Source organism: Acanthochromis polyacanthus, chromosome 7 (genome assembly GCF_021347895.1).
Source record: "Acanthochromis polyacanthus isolate Apoly-LR-REF ecotype Palm Island chromosome 7, KAUST_Apoly_ChrSc, whole genome shotgun sequence".
NCBI classification, from domain to species: domain Eukaryota; kingdom Metazoa; phylum Chordata; class Actinopteri; family Pomacentridae; genus Acanthochromis; species Acanthochromis polyacanthus.
The window spans coordinates 35719211-35741638 of record NC_067119.1 but is presented as its reverse complement, the minus strand read 5'-3'; the positions used below and the strand labels follow the sequence as shown (position 1 = coordinate 35741638).

At 40.6% G+C, this 22428-nt stretch overlaps 2 protein-coding genes across 10 annotated transcripts in view; both read left to right on the top strand.

Moving 5' to 3' along the window:
* The window catches only part of LOC110963350 (tight junction protein ZO-2-like), a 180200-nt gene extending 169605 nt beyond the window's left edge, over positions 1-10595 (top strand). The window contains 1 exon segment of the mRNA XM_051950651.1: positions 1238-10595. Coding sequence (XP_051806611.1) covers positions 1238-1382 — 145 coding nt within the window. The 3' untranslated portion in view covers positions 1383-10595.
* Positions 10596-14366: 3771 nt separating this feature from the next.
* The window catches only part of fam189a2 (family with sequence similarity 189 member A2), an 88708-nt gene continuing 80646 nt past the window's right edge, over positions 14367-22428 (top strand). For 3 of the 9 annotated variants that reach the window (XM_051950695.1, XM_051950692.1, XM_051950693.1), the window contains exon 1: positions 14369-14913. In XM_051950695.1, coding sequence (XP_051806655.1) covers positions 14635-14913 — 279 coding nt within the window. In that variant the 5' untranslated portion in view covers positions 14369-14634. Of the gene's footprint in view, positions 14914-22428 lie in introns of all 9 variants that reach the window. The other 6 variants (XR_007943092.1, XM_051950696.1, XM_051950697.1 and 3 more) reach the window with 4 other exon arrangements.

Genomic DNA, 22428 nt, shown 5'->3' with positions numbered 1-22428 from the left:
AATCAGCGTAGAGCTGTCCGTCCTCAAAGATTGACTGAGCAAGCAAGACAGAGGCATGTGAGGAAGGCCACCAAGACACATATGATTCCTATGAAGGAGTAAAGTATAGGCAAATCTGGAAGGACAACCTGATGTTGTTTGCAAGAGAACAGCGACTTGGGAGTAGATTTGTTTTCCAACAAGTCATTAACTCCAAGCTTACCACCAAAGCTACATGGAAATAGTTTAAAGATAATGAGATTAATGTTTTAGAGCAGCCGAGTCAAAGCCCAGACCTTTATGGTCTTTATGATTTCCATGAACCTGACAGAGTTTGAATAGTTTTTCAAAGTAAAATGGGATAAAATTGCATTGTCCAGATGTGCAAGGCTGATTAAGACCTATCCACAACGGCTCAGTGGTATAATAATGACCAAAGGTGCATCTACTGAATACCGACCTGGAAGGGGTGAACGTAATGACTGATTTTGCATTTTATATGTTGACTCAACTGACATCACTTAGTAGATATCTGTTTTTGTCTTAATCTGAAAAGTCAAAAAACTCAAATGATGCTGGCATGATTTGATGTTGCAAAATTAACAAGAAAAGCACTCAAAGAGCGCAGTACTCCACCAAGGCTGCTCAGTCCTATCATTTCTGACGGATGAAATCTTTCAGAAAATTACCTTACGTTGAGCACAGGCGTGTGTTATGCATGTGAATGATATGTACAGATACCGAATTGCGTGACCTAAACATGTAGCAGAATTGATGGGACTCAGAAACACCCCCACAATTTGATGAATTGTTTCTTGTATGATTTCTGACGAATAAGTCCCGATAAGTCCACAGCCGTCGATTTGTAGTAGGATCACAATCATGTGATCGCCAGCAGGTAGCTGACGTAGTGTTCACCTGTTGTCATAGTTACGGTGACGCGATGGCACTATCTGGCAGTGATAGAGAAATCTTGACCAGATCTGTGGATCCAGACTATAAGCCGCCATCACTGCCAAAATCTAATGAGGTGGTCCTTGTATCATTTCTCACCTTCCCTGAAAATTTCATCCAAATCAACACATTACTGCACCGCATTCATAGTTCAGCTTGGTGGAGTAATAAATGGTGAAAACTTCCAAGGGGGATGAATACTTTTAATACTGACTGTATATTTTGGTGCCACAACAAGTGAAGAGTAGTCTAAACTGAAACTTGTCAGGACTCAGTGTAGCTTGTATTTTTTGTGTTCTTCCAGCTCCAGCTCCTGTCCTGAACCTCAGACTCCTCTACCCTCTAAGGAGGGACATCCCCTCTACCTCAGCAAAGAGGAAGCAGAGGAGGAGTCGGTGCCAGGATACCACACCTCCAATTCCCACCAGTACCAGGACACTGAATTGTAGGGTCATGACACAGCAGCTGCGCCAGCCCTCAGCATTCATGGTACACATGCAGTGCAGTTGCAGTGTACCTCCATATTTACCATTCCATCTTGCCCTGCACTGGACAAATCACCTGCTGACTTTAAAATGATTTTTGCCTCTTTGATATTTGTAAAAAAAAAAAAAAAGAACTTTCCTGGACAGTCTGTATAATCCATTTGGATAAAAACGTGCTGTCTACTCTTTACTACTATGCTATATTTAATTGTTTCTTTCTAACATATCACATTAATGGTCAAAACTGAGTGATCAGGAACAAGTTGTTTTCTTACCTATGCAACTCTTTCAGTTTGTGCACAGAAACTGAAACCTGTTACCATGGGTTTTGCCCTCACAAAAACCTCAACAAACCCCCCAAACCACAACGCGTTATAGCTCATCTATCACTTTCCTTTTTAGGCTTCTATTATTGCCGGCTATATTCAACAAGTATTGTATGTATTGTATGTATTATGTATATCTATATATTGTACACTGACAGTCATTAAAAACTTTGAGACCATATTTTTCAACATAATTTTTATCTTGAAGCCCGAAACTGGATTTTCTTCATATGAATCATTTGTTTAGCATATTGGCATACAGAAACAAAAATCTAAAGTTTCAAGAATGATTTCAAAATAAAGAATTTCACAAAAGAAAACGGCACCTGCCAAACACAAAGTCACAACAGTCAATAACGAGTATGGCCTCCATTTGCTTCGATGCAGGCAGCAATCCGTCGGTGCATGCTTTGGACCAGGCTTCTGATTGTGGGTTGGGAACAGCCCATGCGCCTGGCTACATCACTGTAGCTCAAACCGGCCTCCACCATACCCAGTGCCCAGAGACGTTGTTCATGTGATAGATGCAGCATGATGCTGTTCACTGGACTAACAATGGTGGCCTTTTTTGGGCCTTTATATAGGCCTTCAAAACCCATTCTCAAATTGTGCAGATACTCACTGAGTATTGCTTGGTGTGTATTTGGTTCACTTTTGCAAAGTGACCAACCCATGTGCAATGAATCATGACAAAATGACAACTCATCATTATCTCAACTACCAGGGCACTAGATCATCAGTAAATCCACAATGGATAATTACAACCCCCCTACAAGTAGAATTCTGCGTACATTTCTACCTCAAAGTTTCTATTGACTGTCAGTATATATATCACATGGTGTATATACATATATATATATATATATATATATATATATATATATATATATATATATGCACACACACACACACACACAGGTGACAAGTTAAAAGAAAAACAACATAAAGTGTCTCATTTGGGTGTTAGGACAGCATTTGCCACCAGACTAGCTTCAGTGTGCCTTGGCATTGATTTTCCAAGTCTCTGGAATTCTCTTGGACTGATGGAACATGGTTATTTCAAAAGATATTCCCTCTTTTGATGTCTTGATGATCATGGTGAAGACACTAACCCACTGGTTCAAACTCTCCCATAAATGTTGAACTGAGTTTAGATCTGGTGACTGTGAATGCCATAATATGTTATTCATATCATTTCCATTTTCATCCATTCAACCATTCAGTGACCCCTCATGGCCTATAGATGGGGACATCGTCATCTAGAAAGAGACCAATCCCATCAGAGGATCACTCGGAACAGCTTTGTATTGATTTAAGGTGACCCTGCTCTCTGACAGAACTAGTGCTGCCACAGCAGAACAGAGCCACTGCATCCTTTCACTGTTGGGGTCAAGGGACAAGGTTTTTCTTTTCCTTTAATTTGTCACCCGTCTGTTTTTTGAAGTGCCTTTTACTTTCTTACTTTCATGAGGTTTGGGTTGTCTTTCTGCCGCCACTCAGTCTGACTAAAACCTCTGCTGCTGTCAAGCTTAAAGGGAAACCAGGGAACCACTAACCCCAAAACCTTAATGCTGTTTTCCACACATTTTCTGTGTGCCATCACCTCCAGTGACAAAGCACACTCACAATAATACAGAACATACCCTGCAACCCCTCATCAGCCTCTGGAATTCCACGGAAAACAAAATCAGTCTAACACCAGTTTGAAACTTGAAGTTGAAATGAGTTGGTTAAATTTAGGCCCAGTCATTCCAGCATTAAAACAGTTAATTTTCTTTGGAAAACCAAGTTGTTTCAATGTTGCTGCTTGTCCATTGTTTCAGTTGACCAGTTTTTAGGAGCAAAGTGATCTGTGTCACTTTTTGATGTGGTGAGGTGAACTGTGATGGATGCCGTTAAGCATTAGTGAGTCAGAGAGTCCTACGCAAAGGAGGCCATCAGAGCTTATTAATGGACTAGCATTTTAAACCTCCTCAGTCACAGAATAAACTGTTCTGCAAATATGGCACAGAGTTTAGATATTTGCAAATCAACACTACCAGTGTGTCTCCTGAATAAACTGTATGAATCAGTTGTATAACTGCTTCAGTACCTTTCTAAGCTGATCTGGTTATCTTGAAGAGATATTACTGGCTGACTAGTGCCAGCATGTTTCCAGCTAGTCAACATGTTAGCAGTTTCTGAACTGATGGAGATTTTGTTGTAATACCACAGTTCAGCTGGTAACAGCAAGACTGACTCACCCCATCACATTCAGCTCCTGTCATGCATCCATAAGGAAGCTTCCACCTACACCTTTTTACTATGACAAGCCATGAATTTAGCTGTACCATTTTCTGGTGTGGCTGGGCCTTAAATGATTTTTCTAATTTTTTGCCAATGTTGGTGCTCAGTGTTTATTTCTGCTTCTCCCAGCCACGAAGGATTTAACAGTCCGAATGTATGGCCAGCAGAGTGAGGACTCACGCCTGGAAATATTTTGTCGAAGTTTTTGCCGGTTGCGCTCTCTGATGTCTATCCAGCCATGGTGTTTATCACTGCCTAGACAACTGGTTCTATGTACAAGATTTTGAACGTTAATATAGCATTGAGAAAACATCTATTTGCTGCGTTAAGATACAGTAAAGTAATGGAAGTCACACTCCATCAGTGTGTGTTGTAATGTTGTAATCATAGACAGAGGTTTTCAGGATGTATACCCACCCTCCTTCTCTTCCACACACAGAATCACAAACACACTCCCACCCAGAAACTGTTGGCCTTCTATGCATTTACAAACAGAATGCCGACAGAAGACAAGAGCAATCTCCCACACCTCATTGTAAAGTAAGATTGCAGTCCATAGCATTTCAGCCAGTGCCTCAAAAAACCAAAGACAAAACAAGGTATTTTGTTGTTATGTTATTTTTTATTTTTTTCCTTTTTTGTCAGTTGTTTCATTTCAGCTCTTTGTAAGAGTTTGTGGTGCTTATTTCCCTGCTATCTCCTCATCTCTGCTCAGTTTGTTCCTCTCTAATGTGTGTGTCTATGTTTTACTTGCTGTTTCTACTCTGCTGTGCGCAACGAACAGTCAAACAGACAGAGATGGGCTGGACGGGAGCAGATACATGCAGCGCAGCATAGAAGGGACAGGTCAAGTGACAACTCATTACAACTGCTTAGTATATTTTACAATGCCAGTGTGGGCTAATGATTGTGGGTGGATTTTTCTGCTGTTGTAGAAAATTTTTAAAGGAGGAGGAAGGCGCAGCCTACATCCCTGTTTGTTTTGGTTTGAGAGTGTTCTAGTGACAGCCAGTGGTTCTGAATGTTGCAGCCCGATCTCACGAGGATTCGTGAAACTGTCACGTAAGTTTTAGTTTCGGTTTCGTGCGCACCAACACGATTTCGTCATGTTTTTCGTGCCGCTCACCACGAAATGCGCACCAATGTATTTTAAACGGCGGACTTTTCGTGCCACTCAGAACGTATTTCAAAAGAATGTGTATATTATATTTTTAATGTAAAACCGTGGCGAATCCAACGCTATATTTTGCATGACATCGTCCCTAAACATAACCCTAACCATAACCCTAACCATAACCTAACCATAAGCCGGTGGTACACTTACCAATTTGCATAGGAATTTCAAGAATGTCCGGCGGCCGGCGGCCACAAACGCGATCACACAAGCAGTATACGCCGATGGACAGCTTAGATCGTCATGAATCCGCCGGTATAAACCACTTTCAGATGTGATTACCACAGCGAAAAACATTTCGTGGTGAGCGGCACGAAAAACATGACGAAATCGTGTTGGTGCGCACGAAACCGAAACTAAAACTTACGTGACAGTTTCACGAATCCCCGTGAGACCGGGTTGGAATGTTGGATACAACAGAGAGCCAGTCATAGGACTTTGGTGACCCTAAACAAGATTTTGTTTGTAGCACCACAACGCAACCAACCAACAAACCGCCAAATCACATACACTGCTCATAAGGAAATGAGAAGACACACACATGCAGTAGAGATGGACAAATAAAACAACAGCAACAAATCCCTTACAGTATTTGATAGACAATGTATATTTAAAATATGTGTATTTAAATGTATATTCAAATCTGATTAGTAAAGAAACTATTTGCAGTTGTAAAATAATCTGAATAATAAACAATATTTCAACATATTAACCAACACACTTGCACAACACAAGGTCTAGTAAAGACAAACACAGCTAAAAAATTAACACCAATGGTGCTCTAATACCACAGTTATGACCTGTGGCTACAGTCACATTGGAGGACAGAACAGATGTCTATGAAGTTTCAGACCACGTTTCCTCAGCAGCAGTCATGCCAGCTGATGAGGCTGACGGCCCTGATAACCACAGATTCCTCCAAAATAAGTCAATAACACCAGTGAAAGGATTAGACATTAGGTCAAAATGTTACATCAAAACACAAATCTGATGCTCCAAGAGAACAACAATAGCTTGTTCACAGGCAACGCTAGCCTTTATAAATAATAAGTGATGCCCATGTTGGTGACATTAACTAGTAAGAAAACTGCAAAAGATCAGGCTTCATCCATTGAAAAGCATTACAGTTAAAACAGTCGTTGGGGCTTTCTTCAAAATGTTATTTGATGCTTGCAATCCTACTCAGCAAGCAGTTAAAAAAGAAGCATGTCCTCGAACGAATGTATCTTACTGCAAGTATTATTTGTTTATCCAAGCCTGATCCAGTGACCAGAAAATGTATGTGAGCGGTTGCCATAGATGAACTTACTGTGCACAAGCTAATGATGCAGAAATTATCATAATCTTTAAATCTTTGATTCAAAAATTTAATACACTCATTAAACATTCACAGTGTAGGTATTAAAAAAAAGTAAATTGCTTTGGAAGCAAAATCTTGAACAAGTATTGCTGGAGCTGCAGATCAGACTTACACATTTAGAGTGAATTATGTTCTTCCTTACAGAACTGACTCAGCTCCACCATGTGAATGGCTCTTTTCCTTGTATCTCCATAGGCTTAAGGTCTGGACTCTGACTGAGCCACTATAGAAGTTATATTTTCTTTTCTTTTTTTTTTAAAAGTCATACTGTTTGTTTGAGTTACATTTTGGTGATTCATAAACTGATTCTTTTATGAATATTTGTGTGGCTGACATTAAGTACTGAACAGAACACCACAGTAATTCTGTTACTTCAAAGTTGATCAGTAGAGTATTAGCACTTACATAACATATACACCAACAATTTTGATTTACTTTATTAAAAATATAGGCCTCACAGTAGAACTCAATGCAACAAATTGCAGTACACCTTTCATTACTGAGATTCAAATCTTTTACTTTAACAATACTTCATGTGCCCATCTTTATTTTCAATGACAGACTCAATCCTCCTCACCATGGAGGATATCAGTGTCCGCAAATTTCTGCAGAGATTTTTTTGCTGAAGGGGTTGTGTTGCTCTGCCTTTCTTTTTAAAAATGCCCCATAAACGTTAAGCTAGATTCAAGACACATTTGATCAGGTCATAGTTGTACTTTTGTTTCATTGTGTAGAAAGTCTTGAATGGTTTTAGCCGTGTGCTTCAGATAATTTCATGCTGCAATATTTTTCCTCTGCCAAACTATTGCAGACTAGGAGCCAGCATGTCAGCCAGTATTTTGGTCTGACACCAGGCATTCATGGCGCATCTATAAATATGACCTGTCCAACACCTTTTGCACTAATGCAGCCCCGTATTATTGCAGTGCCACCTTTATGCTTCACTGTGGTAGTTCTGACCAGGTTCATGGTAAACATGTAGGACCCTATCTGAGGGAAATTAATTTGTCCTGATCTTATAATGGATTAGATTTATATAGCGCTTTTCTGGGCACTCAAAGCACTTCACAATGGATCCATTATTCATTCACTCACACATTCTCACTCTGGTGGTGGTAAGCTACATTTGTAGCCACAGCTGCACTGGGGCAGACTGACGGAAGCGTGGCTGCCAATCAGCGCCTACGGCCCCTCCGACCACCACCAACATTCCAGCCCGATCTCACGGGGATTCGTGAAACTTCACACGCATTCATACACCAGTGTGAGAGCAGCACTGGAGGCAAGGCGGGTAAAGTGTCTTGCCCAAGGACACAACAGCACATGACTAGATCAGAGCGGGAATTGAACCGCTGACTCTTCGATCATTGGACGACCCGCTCTACCACCTAAGTCAAAGCCGCCAAAGAATGTCCCCATATTCTTGATGCCTCTTCTTGTGTTCTTTATCAAAGTGTCATATTTTGCAACTCTGAGTTCCCACAAAATATTTGTTACAAGATATTTTGTGGGAGGCTTTAGCTCTTGTTGCAAATTGGTTGCAAAAATTATTTTACTATTTCATTAGAAATTTGAAATAATTCCAAAGTATACCTAGAAAACAAATAAATAAGGCTTTATAGATAGCATCAGAAGAGCTAAGGCAGTCTTCTAATAATACTAAATTAAAACAATTTAATAATCAATGTATGCAAATGCAAAAGCACCTAAACAAATAATTGTTTAGGTGCACGTAAGACACCTAAACAATAACGTGCATGGCCTCCTCTTGCTTGCAAGGTGACAGCCAATCTGCAAGGCAGATTGCGCTATGGAGTCTGGCCCATTCTTCCTGTAAAAACTGACCACATTCACTAAGATTAGCTGACTGTGGGTTTCTGGCAGCAACTGCACGCCCAACAGCATCCCACAAATGCTCAATGGGATCCGTGCCAGGCAGCATGCCAGTTGGTGCAAAACACAGATTCCCTACTGGTCAGGAAAATCCTGCACAGTTTGTTTTCTGTGTTCTAGGGCATTATAATCGTGGTACCTCAAGTCCTCTGTGAATGTCTGCCAGGCCCATGACAACAGGTGATGTCTCAGTGTATTACGATACGCAATGACACTGGCAGCAAAAATGGTCAGGTCTCATTTGCCATAGGAGTGAAAGGCTCCATACATAGATCTGTCTACATTGGAAAGAATTGATTGCACACAATCCTCATTAAATCTTTCATCTTGCATTTGATGCATCCTGGCTTGGCCATTAGTTCTATATAACAGAAAATGTGACTCATCTCCAACAGGACGTGTTGCTAGTGATCCACAGTCAGGGCTTGGTACTGCCTGACCCACTGGAGGAGGTCCTGCTTGTGTCAAGCTGTCAGAAGTGGCTTCCTGATCAGCCTTCTGGCATTCAGACCCTTTCAACCAATCTCCTGTTGACTGTTTCATGACTACTTGAAGATTTGCATCCTGCCTCAGAGAGGCAGCAGCATGTTTATCTACCTCTAGAGCCCCAAAAACATTCAATTGGAAACAGAAATACCAGTCAAATAATTCCTCAACTTACCTTCTGTGTTACGTTGACTAAAATAGTACTTTACAACAAATCCTCCAATTTACATGCTGTTACCAACATTTTGACCAACAGTGTATGTCAACTGGAATACGCTTCGGTCCCAGACTTTTATTAGACAAAAACTGAGAAAGCTGTGGTGTTCACAATAACCTTGTTTGCGCAGCTAGCTTTATTCAAAACACACGTTTCGTTATTTTTGTTGCACTGAGGTTTTACTTTGTGGCCCAGATTTTCAGTGAATACAAACTTGTATTACACAGAATCTAAATTCATCTAACATACATTCAAATACACCTCAACTTTAAAATGAATGTCAAAGTGCTCTTTGACAAAATTCAGTCATGTGATTTTTGTTTTAGTTTTTTTTGACAACCTGTCTATCTGATGACTAAGCAACATCGAAATACTCTGAACTTTGAGATTGTTATGTATCCCTATATTTATGCAAATCTAAAACAGAATCTAAATTCATCTAACATACATTCAAATACGCCTCAACTTTAAAATGAATGTCAAAGTGCTCTTTGACAAAATTCAGTCATGTGATTTTTGTTTTAGTTTTTTGACAACCTGTCTATCTGATGACTAACCAACATCTAAATATTCTGAACTTTGAGATTTTTATGTATCCCTATGTTTATGCAAATCTAAAACTCTTCTTGTGAGGCATAGTTCACAGAAGGAGGCTCTTTTTGTGAAGAACAAATTCAGTAGTGTTTATTATGTCAGAATAGCTCTAACCCACACCTCCATCCTGTGTTTTTTTTTACTGCAGTCATGTCCAAATTAAATAAATGTATGCAAGACTTATTAAATGCATTTATGCAATAAATGCATTGGAGACCAGCTAAAGTAAAATCCTCAGTAAGTTGATTTGATCCATCTGTACTATCAGACGTCCACAGAGTGGCGCAAAACAGATCCATTTTTGTGACATTCTGACAAATTATTAACATATAAAGATTTTATTATGATGAATTGGCATACTGGAAATAGAGTTAGAGTCATATCCTGAAGGGTAAGAGATCAGGTTCCCGAAACAACTGATACATGCACATCAGTGATGATCTCACTGTGGATAACCTGTGCAGACAACTCAAATTTTAACACCTCATTTACTGACCTCTAGACATGGAATCCCAGCCTTGCGTGGTAGAATGTGCTCTGCCTGGGTCTTGTCTGGTGTGGGCCCCACCATAAGTGTGAATAAATTTTACCTCCAAACATCAGTAGTTTGTGTGAGAGAAGAGGATGCAGAAGACAGGGTTAGATGGAGGCAATTGATTCGCTGTGGCAACCCCTGAAGGGAAAAGCCGAAAGGAAAAGAAGAAGATCAGTCGCAAAGTGCTTACTGTTCTAATTCAAGTGCAAAGTGATGTCTTTCATATGGATTGGCATTGAAGTGATGGAGTATCATTTTTCCATGTTTCCACTTGAAAACACCAAATAAAACCAAGTCTTAATTGCCTGTATGTAGTGTGATCATTTTAACAAACAACTGTTTTTTGTTTGTTTTTACAAATAAACATATAATTATATTTAATTTGTAAATGTCCCAAAAGAGTGGCAAATTAAAAAATCTAAATAATCTGCATAGCTATATACACACGTGGACAAAATTGTTGGTACCCCTCAGTTAAAGAAGGAAAAACCCACAATTCTCACTGAAATCACTTGAAACTCACAAAAGTAACAATAAATAAAAATTTATTGAAAATTAAATAATCAAAATCAGCCATCACTTTTGAATTGTTGATTAACATAATTATTTAAAAAAACAAACTAATGAAATAGGGCTGGACAAAAATGATGGTACCCATAACTTAATATTTTGTTGCACAACCTTTTGAGGCAATCACTGCAATTAAACGATTTCTGTATTTGTCAATGAGCGTTCTGCAGCTGTCAACAGGTATTTTGGCCCACTCCTCATGAGCAAACAGCTCCAGTTGTCTCAGGTTTGATGGGTGTCTTCTCCAAATGGCATGTCTCAGCTCCTTCCACATATGTTCAATGGGATTCAGATCTGGGCTCATAGAAGGCCACTTTAGAATAGTCCAACGCTTTTCTCTCAGCCATTCTTGGGTGTTTTTGGCTGTGTGTTTTGGATCGTTGTCCTGTTGGAAGACCCATGACCTGCGACTGAGACCAAGCTTTCTGACACTAGGCAGCACATTTCTCTCCAGAATGCCTTGATAGTCTTCAGATTTCATCGTACCTTGCACACTTTCAAGACACCCTGTGCCAGATGCAGCAAAGCAGCCCCAAAACATTACTGAGCCTCCTCCATGTTTCACCGTAGGGACAGTGTTCTTTTCTTCGTATGCTTGGTTTTTGAGTCTATGAACATAGAGTTGATGTGCCTTACCAAAAAGCTCCAGTTTGGTCTCATCTGTCCAAAGGACATTCTCCCAGAAGCTTTGTGGCTTGTCAACATGCATTTTTGCAAATTCCAGTCTGGCTTTTTTATGAGTTTTTTTCAGCAGTGGTGTCCTCCTTGGTCGTCTCCCATGAAGTCCACTTTGGCTCAAACAACGACGAATGGTGCGATCTGACACTGATGTACCTTGGCCTTGGAGTTCACCTTTAATTTCTTTGGAGGTTGCTCTGGGCTCTTTGGATACAATTCCAACGATCCGTCTCTTTAATTTGTCATCAATTTTCCTCTTGCGGCCACGTCCAGGGAGGTTGGCTACTGTCCCGTGGGTCTTGAACTTCTGAATAATATGAGCCACTGTTGTCACAGGAACTTCAAGCTGTTTAGAGATGGTCTTATAGCCTTTACCTTTAAGATGTTTGTCTATAATTTTTTTCGGATGTCCTGGGACAATTCTCTCCTTCGCTTTCTGTTGTCCATGTTCAGTGTGGTACACACCTTTTCACCAAACAGCAGGGTGACTACTTGTCTCCCTTTAAATAGGCAGACTGACTGATTATGAGTTTGGAAACACCTGTGATGTCAATTAAATGACACACCTGAGTTAATCATGTCACTCTGGTCAAATAGTTTTCAATCTTTTATAGAGGTACCATCATTTTTGTCCAGGCCTGTTTCATTAGTTTGTTTTTTTAAATAATTATGTTAATCAACAATTCAAAAGTAATGGCTGTTTTTGATTATTTAATTTTCAATAAATTTTTAATTATTGTTACTTTTGTGAGTTTCAAGTGATTTCAGCGAGAATTGTGGGTTTTTCCTTCTTTAACTGAGGGGTACCAACAATTTTGTCCACGTGTGTATAAAGGCCCAAAAAAGGCCACCATTGTTAGTCCAGTGAACAGCATCATGCCGCGTCTATTACATGAACAACGTCTCCAGGCACTGGGTATGGTGGAGGCCGGTTTGAGCTACAGTGATGTAGCCAGGCGTATGGGCTGTTCCCAACCCACAATCAGAAGCCTGGTTCAAAGCATGCGCCGACGGATTGCTGCCTGCATCGAAGCAAATGGAGGCCATACTCGGTATTGACTGTTGTGACTTTGTGTTTGGCAGGTGCCGTTTTCTTTTGTGAAATTCTTTATTTTGAAATCATTCTTGAAACTTTAGATTTTTGTTTCTGTATGCCAATATGCTAAAGAAATGATTCATATGAAGAAAATCCAGTTTCGGGCTTCAAAATAAAAATTATGTTGAAAAATATGGTCTCAAAGTTTTTAATGACTGTCAGTGTATGTATCTGCACCATGGCACCACGTGGAAAAGTATTGTCAGATGAATTTTTAAAAAACTAATCATGGGACTTTACCAACATATCAAGGGATGCCGGAATATTAGTTACCAACTAAAAATTAATCAAAATACAGTCGCAGCAGTCATCACAGGATATAGAACGAGCCGTAGTACCGCCAAATGGCACCCTTTTAAAGTGCTAACTATGTGCTTGATATTAGGCTGCATGAGTGCAAAGAAAGGGTGGCATGGTGATGCAGCTGTAAGGTCCTGGGTCCGAATCTTGGCCTGGGGTCTTTCTGTGACTGCATGGGTTCTCACCAGATTCTCCAGCGTCCCCCCTCAGTCCAAGACATGCTGAGGTTAACTGGTGATTCTTAATTGTCTGTAGGTGTGAATGTGTGTGATTTGTTGTTTCTCTGTGTGGCCCTGTGATTGACTGTGAGCCTACAGAAGACAAAGTGGTGTATACACGGCTGGATGACTGTAAAAGATGATCTACAAACCTCTACTAGCTCCACGACTGAGAGCCTATTGACCTACTGCTGTACAGTGTGGTTCAGCTGCTGTACTGCAGAGGACAGGAACGACCTGCAACGGGTGGTAAGAGCAGCAGAGCAGGTGATTGGGAACACACAACACTCCCTCAGAGACATTTGCACTGACAGACTTCAGAGGAAAGCCAGGGGAATGACCAGAGACCCTCACACCCAGGACACTCTCTTCTCCTCCGTTCCCTGAGGTGGATTTTACAGGACACTTAAGAGTCCAAACCAATAGACTCTAAAACAGCTTTAATCCCCAAGCTGTCATGTCATCTCCCTCCCTCCTGAATGATAATATCACAGGCCTACAAGTGCATGGTCAAGCGCGATACTAATATCTTTAATTACAATATGTCTGGTTGTATATGTTCATATGTTTGGTCCATTTGGTCTTTTGTATATATTTTTCAGTTGTATATATTTTTATTAATCTTTGTTTAATATTTTTTTCACGTAATTTATCTTTTGTTGCTGCTAAAACAGAGTGCCCAACTGATTTTTGAGGGTTTTTTTTTTGTAATTGGTAGTGACAATATAAACTCATTCTATTCATTTATAGATGGCAAATGCCTATGGATATACCAAAATACTGTCTGATGACTTCTGGTTCCTAAAGACAAATATTCCACCCTGATAATCATCCAAAGCAGGCTGCTAAAATCATCCAGAAGTTTATAAAGAAGAAAAAAGTAAAAACTATCACTTCAAAATGTATGTTGCCTGACTTGAATTCAATAGTACACTTTTGTAGTACACTTTAAAGAGGGAGATACAGCAACATAGCCAGTCAGCAAAGGAAAGGTGCATATACATAAAAACTATAATTCAGTATTTATTCTGTTGCACTGTGTTCCTGCTGTGGGGCCTGTTGTTAAATATAGTAAATCTAGACTGTCAGTTTAGTCCCCTTCTGTTCAAGTTAGAAGCGAGCCAGCTACTGTAAGCTGAAACAATTTAGAATCATTTGACATTTCAATGATTTTGTTTACTCTAAGTGTTCTGGTAGGTTTTCAAGGAAAAGGCAGCCTGTCCTGTTTACGGTTCCCACATGGCCTGCTGCCTCCCCTCCCCCACCATGACTTCTCTCAACAACGCTGCCTAAATATGAGAAAGGCAACTCAAGCTGTGCGGTTCGGCCGCGATGTTATTTAAAACTGAGCGCTATCATGGCAGGAATACCGAGCCCTGAACTCAGCGAGGATCCACCCTTTACTCCGGCAAGACAACGCCTCTCATGAGAAACTCGAGCTCCGGGGAATTCTTTATTTTTCGTCTTGTCTGTCGCGCCTCAGATGTCGCTCCCGGTGGTGCTGCCCGGCTCCTGCTGTCCGTTTACCGGGGCTTCGCACCTCGCAGAGTCGTCGAACAGAAACCGACACCGTGGTTTCTCCGGATCTTCGCGGATCAGCGGCCGAGGCTCCCGGCTGCTGCTGCCCGGGCGGCCGCTGCTCTCCCTGGGCTTGTTACAGCTGCTGCTCGGGGGCTCCATGGTGGCGCTGTCGTTTGGAGCTCTGTCCCTCAGCAGCTCGCCTCCAATCCGAAACTCCAGTCCGTTCTGGGCAGGCTCCTCGGTAAGTGAGGCTTCAGTGCCACCATGGTGCATGTTAGTGTTTTATGACAGACCTGCATCTACATACACTATGACAGCTAGCACAGTACAAAACACTCTGAAGGACTTTAACCAGGCATCACACTGTCAGATAAATGACAGTCTGGAGTAATGTGAATTAGCTGTATGTGGGTCAGACACTCCCAGGAGACAGCAGCCCAAATGTCCCCCAAAATATAATTCACTTCATGACCACTAGACATGGTCAGTTTCCATTTCAGCATTTGCTAATCTTGAAATAGCACTTAAATAGTTGGTATATTGAAGTAATACTTTGTAATTTCTAACAGTATGGGTCATTCCAGAGTTGGAAGACATTTTACGTTCCACCACATTTCAAATAGTTCATGTACAAAATACTAAAACATGCAGTTGTTGTGTATATGTACTTGTCCCCATTTTAAAAACTAGGAGAAAAAAATGTTTGAAAATATTTTTAAAAACATCAATTAAGTCTGGAGTTCCCCCTAAAGTACCATTTTTCTCTTGTCTCACCCCCCTGATGACCAAATTGAAACTCAAATAAAACACTTAAAATTACATTTAAATTATTTTTTATAATTGATGTCTCTTGTAATTGTGGGAACATTGTTTTTGGTCAACATAATATTTTAAATAATTATTATGCATGGAACGTGTCCCACAACATGTTAGCATGGCCTTTTTAGCTGGTAGAACAAGAATAAAACAGTGAATCACATTGTATGCTGGAATTAACATCATCAGTTGTCTCAAAGAATGGGAAGAGCAAAGCTATGCCCTCTCTTTTATGTTTCACATTTTCATAACATTTTCAGCCTTGATTGGATGTCTCACTCTACCTCATATTATCATCATCATACTAATTATTTTTACTTTTACATTTTCTGTTGTCCATTGACAAGTTTGTCCTCTTGATGAACAGTAACAGCTAGCTAAATATCTAGCTTCTACTGCTGAGAAAAAGCTAACATTAGCATGGATTAGCAACCCTGTTACTGTGATTAGAGTAGGTTTAGCAAACAGCAAATTAAACATGGAATAGAAATGGTACCATTTATGTGTAAGCTGAGCTAATCAAGCCTTTGATAGTTTTGCCCATTATTCATTAATATGTAGCAGAAAAATGTAAATGAGAAGGTTAATTTTTCAAAAAATTTAAGCCCTAAATGTCCTCCAGTTCTGGAATGACCTAGCCTAGCCGCGCTAGACAACCCATGGCAACGAATTTAATTCTCTGCCAGGGTTGGTCTAGTTACCCTATAGTATAAAGCTTAAGGGGTAGATTGGCACTTTATTGATCCCGAGAGACATTCAAGAAGTCATTCAAGAGTAGGACTTTTGAAGGAAGACAATCCACATGCACATTAATGATTTTAGTCCATTTTTGCTAATGTTATATTTCTGATAAATTAAGTACACTGTCGTCTAATACAAAAACATTCTAGATAACCAGCTCTGAAATACCTAGCTATATTAGCTTGTAGTCATGCAAAGGTAGAAACAACAATCAAAAATAGTTTCTGTATGTGTTGACTCGAATTTACATTGCAGTTAAAGTAAAATCAACATAAGAATTTGAAAATAAAATCAATTTTATGTAGAAGTACCAAATTTCTATTGATCAAAATGAGTCGGGAGGTAAGATCCAACCAGGTCATGTTTGAAAATGCCCCTTTTCATGATTTTATCATATTTTTTAACAAGGACTAAAAATATAGTTGTAGTCTGACAGGATTTATTTATCTTCCAGATGTGCTGAAGTAAGCATACTTTTTTGTGTACACGTTGCCATGTATTAATTTTCAAACCATATATACTTTAAAAGAAAAAAAACAACGCTCTTAGGGTTAGCATCTCACCTCACTTCACCTTTCATGAAGACAGTGAACTTTTTTCTGTTGGAAAGCTTTTAAACACAGTGACGGCAGACAAAAACACTGTACATGTCTGGTTTCCATTAATGCTGTTGAAATACAAACTCGCCTGCAAAACAGATGGAAGTTGGCAGCAGCAGCAGCAGGGGCCATAGACAAAAGCTGCAGGAAAGTCTGACATTTTCCACATACTTTTACGACACTTGAGTGTTCAGTCTGTACAGAAACATTCATGTCCTGTTGGATCTGATTCTGATTTATTAAAATGTTATCAGATCGATATGTCAGTTTATACACAGTCTTAAATAATTTTAACTATGACAGGATAACGCATTCAAATGCTATACAGGCAATCTGGGACCTCTGTTCATGGTTCAACCTCCATTTTACATCATTTCCTATGTTACTCATCAGATCACTTTGTATATAAATCAGCTGAGCAGACCTGTACCTTTTAGACTACATAAATAGACTGAAAACATGAATCAAATCCAATAGAAAGGAATACAAAACAAAGGCTTTCATTATGAATCTGTCAGATCTGGATTATGCACAGGCCAAGCTTCTCTCAAACGTGCCTATCTATACTGTCTCTCTGTCTCTGATATGGCAGGACAGGACACTGTGTCAGTGTGCTACAGTGTCAGAGTTGGCCTCCGATTACATTGTTAAGGGACAAATTAAGCCACACTTTAAAATTCAAAGTTGCAGATTCTCAGTTTATCCTACTAATAACACTGTTCAAAACCCCCGCTCTGTGGAACATTTATTGGCTTTATTATGGAATAAATTTCCTATCATAATTCAAGAGCATTTTAAATTGATTTGAGGGCAGCATTTATCGATGTCATTCTCAGATTTCATGATACTGTCTCTCAGAACTCTGCTCTCGTGCTCAAATTTGCTCTGCACTTGTTCAAACTGTGTCCTCACACTCGGTTACGATGCTGCTCGCGCAGATTTCCTGCGCTCAAACTCAAACTCTTCCTCTTGCTCTTGTGGAACTTCTGCTCACGGATCTCTGCTCTGCTCTCGGATTTTTTGTGTATCAACGCTGTCAACCAATAGATGTCCAGCTAGCTTTGACCAATCACATTATCTCTTGTATACGGGTGCGTTCGCTATTTTTCCGAGGAGCGTCACATAAGGGCAGGCACTCTTTCAACAGGTTTTATCCACTCCCTACCTCCTGGGCTGTAATAAATGTGATTTCTTTTATTTCTTGACCACTGTTGGAATAAAATATCATTTAATACTTACAACAGCATCCGAGCTTCTCATTAAAATGGCTATATTGTATAATAATAGCGGCATCGAACACTGCTCTTTTGAGGTGTGCTGGTGGAGAAAACAATGTCACCATCCAGAAGCTAGCGGGACTACATACTTGATACTTCACACAGCAGCAGCAGAGGTACAGATGTTGTAGCTGAGAAAGTTTGGAGGTTGCCACTTCTTGCATTCCCAAAATAGTAGAGGAGTCAGATTTTGTTAAATGACCCAACAAAATCTGACTCCAGATTTTATTTCATATCATACAATCTGCACAGTTAACTCAATCTGCATATTTCTGTTAAAGTCCTAGTTTTGAAATAGTCTGTCTGTTCTTAATATGACATACTGTGATCATTTAGCCCCTTATTTTATTATTCCGTTCTTACAGACTGTAATTTACTAGGTTTTTAAAAAAACAAAACTTGTTTTAATTTGGTGTTTTAGCTGTTGTAGCAAATAATTTCCCAGGTGTGGGATAAGTAAAGAAATTCAATTCTATTATATTGTTAACTGACCCAATAAAAATAACAACAATAACAAATGACTTTATACCTAAGAACTATACTTATATTAAAGACTTTATACATAAATACCAGACATATTTTGATGCCATATCTTGCATTCTTAGGGGAGTCCAATTTTAAGTAAGGAGATAAAGTTTTCTCAGTGAACAATTTTTTTTTTTTTGACACGTGTAGAACACTGATGGAATGTGAACAATATTTGGCAACTACACCCTGTCCTGTCCTGATGTCCTCATAGGAGTGAAGCTGAGAGTAGCGTAAAATCTCCCCCGATGCCATTTAGGGTGCGCACATACGGATGAGAAGAAGAGGAGAAACATGCCACCTAATCATATTTAACAGGAAAACATGTCTGCAGGTCGGTACTTAATCGCATTTAACCCGAAAACAACAGCAAAAACAGTAAACGTAAAACAGAAGACCCGTCAAGTGGCCACAGAGTGAAATGTAAGCCACGCCCTAAATTGTGCAGAATTTCAAGCCTTAATGCAATTTAAATGGATAACTTGTATAAAAATTCACCTCCTGTACATTTGGGATGAACGAGAAAATTAGCCTTAGAGGCCAAATGGTATATATATGTATAGTATAGCTGATAAATCGCCGATATATTCTTAATTTCTCATAAAACAGTAAATGCTGTGAAGCGTCGGAGTCACGCAGAATGATGTTCAGGAGTAAGCAACAGCCAGGCAACATTACAGGAGTAGGCTGAGCCGACAGGTTGTAACGACGTTGTAAAATTAACAATAACTCTGTCACGGATCTTGCTGGCGGACCCGGGCAGAGAGCCACACAACCAGGAAAGGTGGAATTGAGAGGGTTTTATTGGACAGAGTGGATATGAGGTGGTGAGGGAACCAGGCAGTGGAGAGACGGCAGGTGGAAGGAAGGTTGGACAGGAGGGTTCTGGAGCCGGGGATCGGCGGTCACCTTGGTCCGAATGGGGGGACGGTGTGCCGCAGGTGGAGCGGGGGAAACCCTGGCGGTTGGGGCAGGTGGGGAAACGGGGCAGGAGCCGGTCTGGGGTTTCAGGGAGGGGTCCAGGCAGGAACGGGGCTCCGACGAAGGGGGAAACCGGTGCAGAATTGTTTGAGGAGAACCAGAGGGGAAACAGGTCGGCTGGGATCCCGGACAGCTGGGTCTGGCGAAGGCAGAAGAGAAAACAAAGTTAGAAACTGTCAAAACACAATGAACTCTGGAGGGCTCGAGAGAGAACTGACTGGCAAGTCTTGTTCAACAATCTGGCAGGGAGTGGAAGGATGAGCTGGTTCTTATTGCTGAGGTGGTAATCAATGAGATGTCCCTCAGCTGTCCGGGAGCCGTAGAGGTGGTTGATTGCCTGAGTGGAGTCAGCTGGGAAGCCGAACTCCACTCAGGTGTCGAGCTGTAGGGGAAGACAGGGGTAGAGGAGCGGATGGGAGACAGAGAGAGAGACAGGGGTAGAGGAGCGGATGGGAGACAGAGAGAGAGACAGGGGTAGAGGAGCGGATGGGAGACAGAGAGAGAGACAGGGGTAGAGGAGCGGATGGGAGACAGAGAGAGAGACAGGGGTAGAGGAGCGGATGGGGGACCGAGGAGACAGAGGGAGAGACAGGGGCAGAGGAGCGGACGGGAGACCGAAGGGAGACACAGAGAATGGAACCAAGGGACAGAGAGAGAGAGGGGAGCATGAGTGGGAGAGGAGCAGGAGAGGGAGAGAGGAGCATGAGAGGGAGAGGAAGAGAGGAACAGATGGGAAAAGGGGTATTTGGGATGTCAGGTGGGAAGGACGGGGGTGAGGAGGGAGCCCTGACAAACTCAACATGTCTCCCGTTTCAATTTAACTCTCTTTGCCATGTGTCATGAGTTTACTCCCTGTCTATTTATGTTAGCAATAACATCGCTGTAGTTATGCCAACCTAGCATAGCATCAGCTAACCGCTTAAAAGACAGTAAGCAACTGCAGAAATAACATAATTGTACATAATATTTGAGGGTACAGAAAGAGCGTTCATCACTCCGTCAGCTTGAGGAGCGATGTGAACGCAGAGGGAAAGGAGTTTATTCAGTAAAATGATGGTAGGAGGAGAAACTGTGTAGCAAAGCGACCAATGAATTAGCCTTAACTTGGCTGGTAGACATTAGCCTTAGCCACTGCAGCAGCAGTTAATTTCCTGATTTGTGGCAATAGATTGTGTTTGTTGTTCAGTTTTTTACAGATTGTGTGTCTGCTAGAGTCATGTTTGTCACTTAGAGCAGATTGTTATAGTAAATCGTACTTTAGAAAGATGTTACGTTGCGCCTTATAGCGTTAGTCACAGGCCTGACAGCTTGCCTCTTAGTAGTACCCTGAGTCTAGTGTTGTCAGCTAAAAAGTTCCAGCTGTACTGACACCAACAAATGAAATACTCAGGCATTTTCTGTGTTGCTGAAAAATTGGACATGCTTGTGGAAAGCTTCAATTCAGACAGGACACTTGGTCAGATTTTAACCATTTGTTTCAGACTGGTATGCATTTGTGTTTGGCGGTGACTCTGCTCGAGTAATGCTCTGGAACGATCTCCACAAGCATGACACAGACAGCTCCTGAGATCATAACCCTCCTGGCGGAGCCTGATAATGACAATGCTTTAAAAGAATATAGTCTGAATAGGAAGCAAATCTATACATGCACAGATCTTTCTTATAACAAGCAGGAGGTTGAGGAGGAGAAGAGGATGACGCCCTCTCTGTCACACACCACAGCCATAAAGGCAGAGAAAAACTTTTTATTCTAAGCATATATACTTCTTAAGTCTTATTTTTCTTATTATTTAATGTATATGCTTGTATTTTTACCTATTTTATAAATTTACTTTCATGTAGCCTAAAGTCTACAATTTGTGATTTTATTCTTATGTGTCCACCTTTTATCATCTCAGGAACCATGTGACATAAGCGTATTATGGTTGTCTCATTCTAATCCCCTATTCGGTGTTATTTTATATCTGTGATCATCATACATATTTAACAGTTGGATTTGTATGTTTAAGAAATCTCAGTTCTAAAGGTATTTGGTCTCTGACGTCTTCTGGACAGTTAAGCTCAACACTAAAGCCACGTAGAAGAGCCATTCTGTGGCCATCACTGATTTCAAGTTTATTATCTCTACAAATTTTAGGACACTCATAGAAAGTCAATTTGATATATTGACCCATTATTATGTATTCTACTACTATAATGGAATGAAGTTGTGTGATTTGTTGCCTCTAGTTTTTTGTTGACCTTGAACATGTCAAAAGTGTCCCTTTTGTGGCTGCAATACGTAAACCATAGTTGTTACATTAGACCTCTGCAGTTCAGCAGACATCATAAAAAAGTTAAGAATCAGTATACTGTATCTGTGATTTCTGGACTTTTTGATTTCACATGGGTCAAGAGCTTATTTACGTAATATAAAACATAGGGAACAGCAGAGAGAAAACACAACTGAGCTTGACTCATTCAGAGTTATGCAATGGTAGTGTCGACAGATACGGACCCGTATCCGTAGCTTGTGGCCTACGGATACGGCACTTTCCCTTAACATAAATATTAATGAGCCGTACATAAATAAATATTAATGAGCCGGCTGATGAACGCGCTTATGCAATAGTCAACCTACTTTGTGCTTATGTCCTTAAAGGGGAACTTTGTTTTTTTTCAACCTGGGGTCTGTTTTCATATGTCATTTCATACATGTGAGTGATGGAGAAATGAATTCTCGACATAGCTCCAGTATTTAACGAGGCAGGCAGCTTCGCAGCTCAGCTAGCGAAGAGTATGGGGCAACTGGCCCCCCCGCGTCAAAGTCCACCCTAA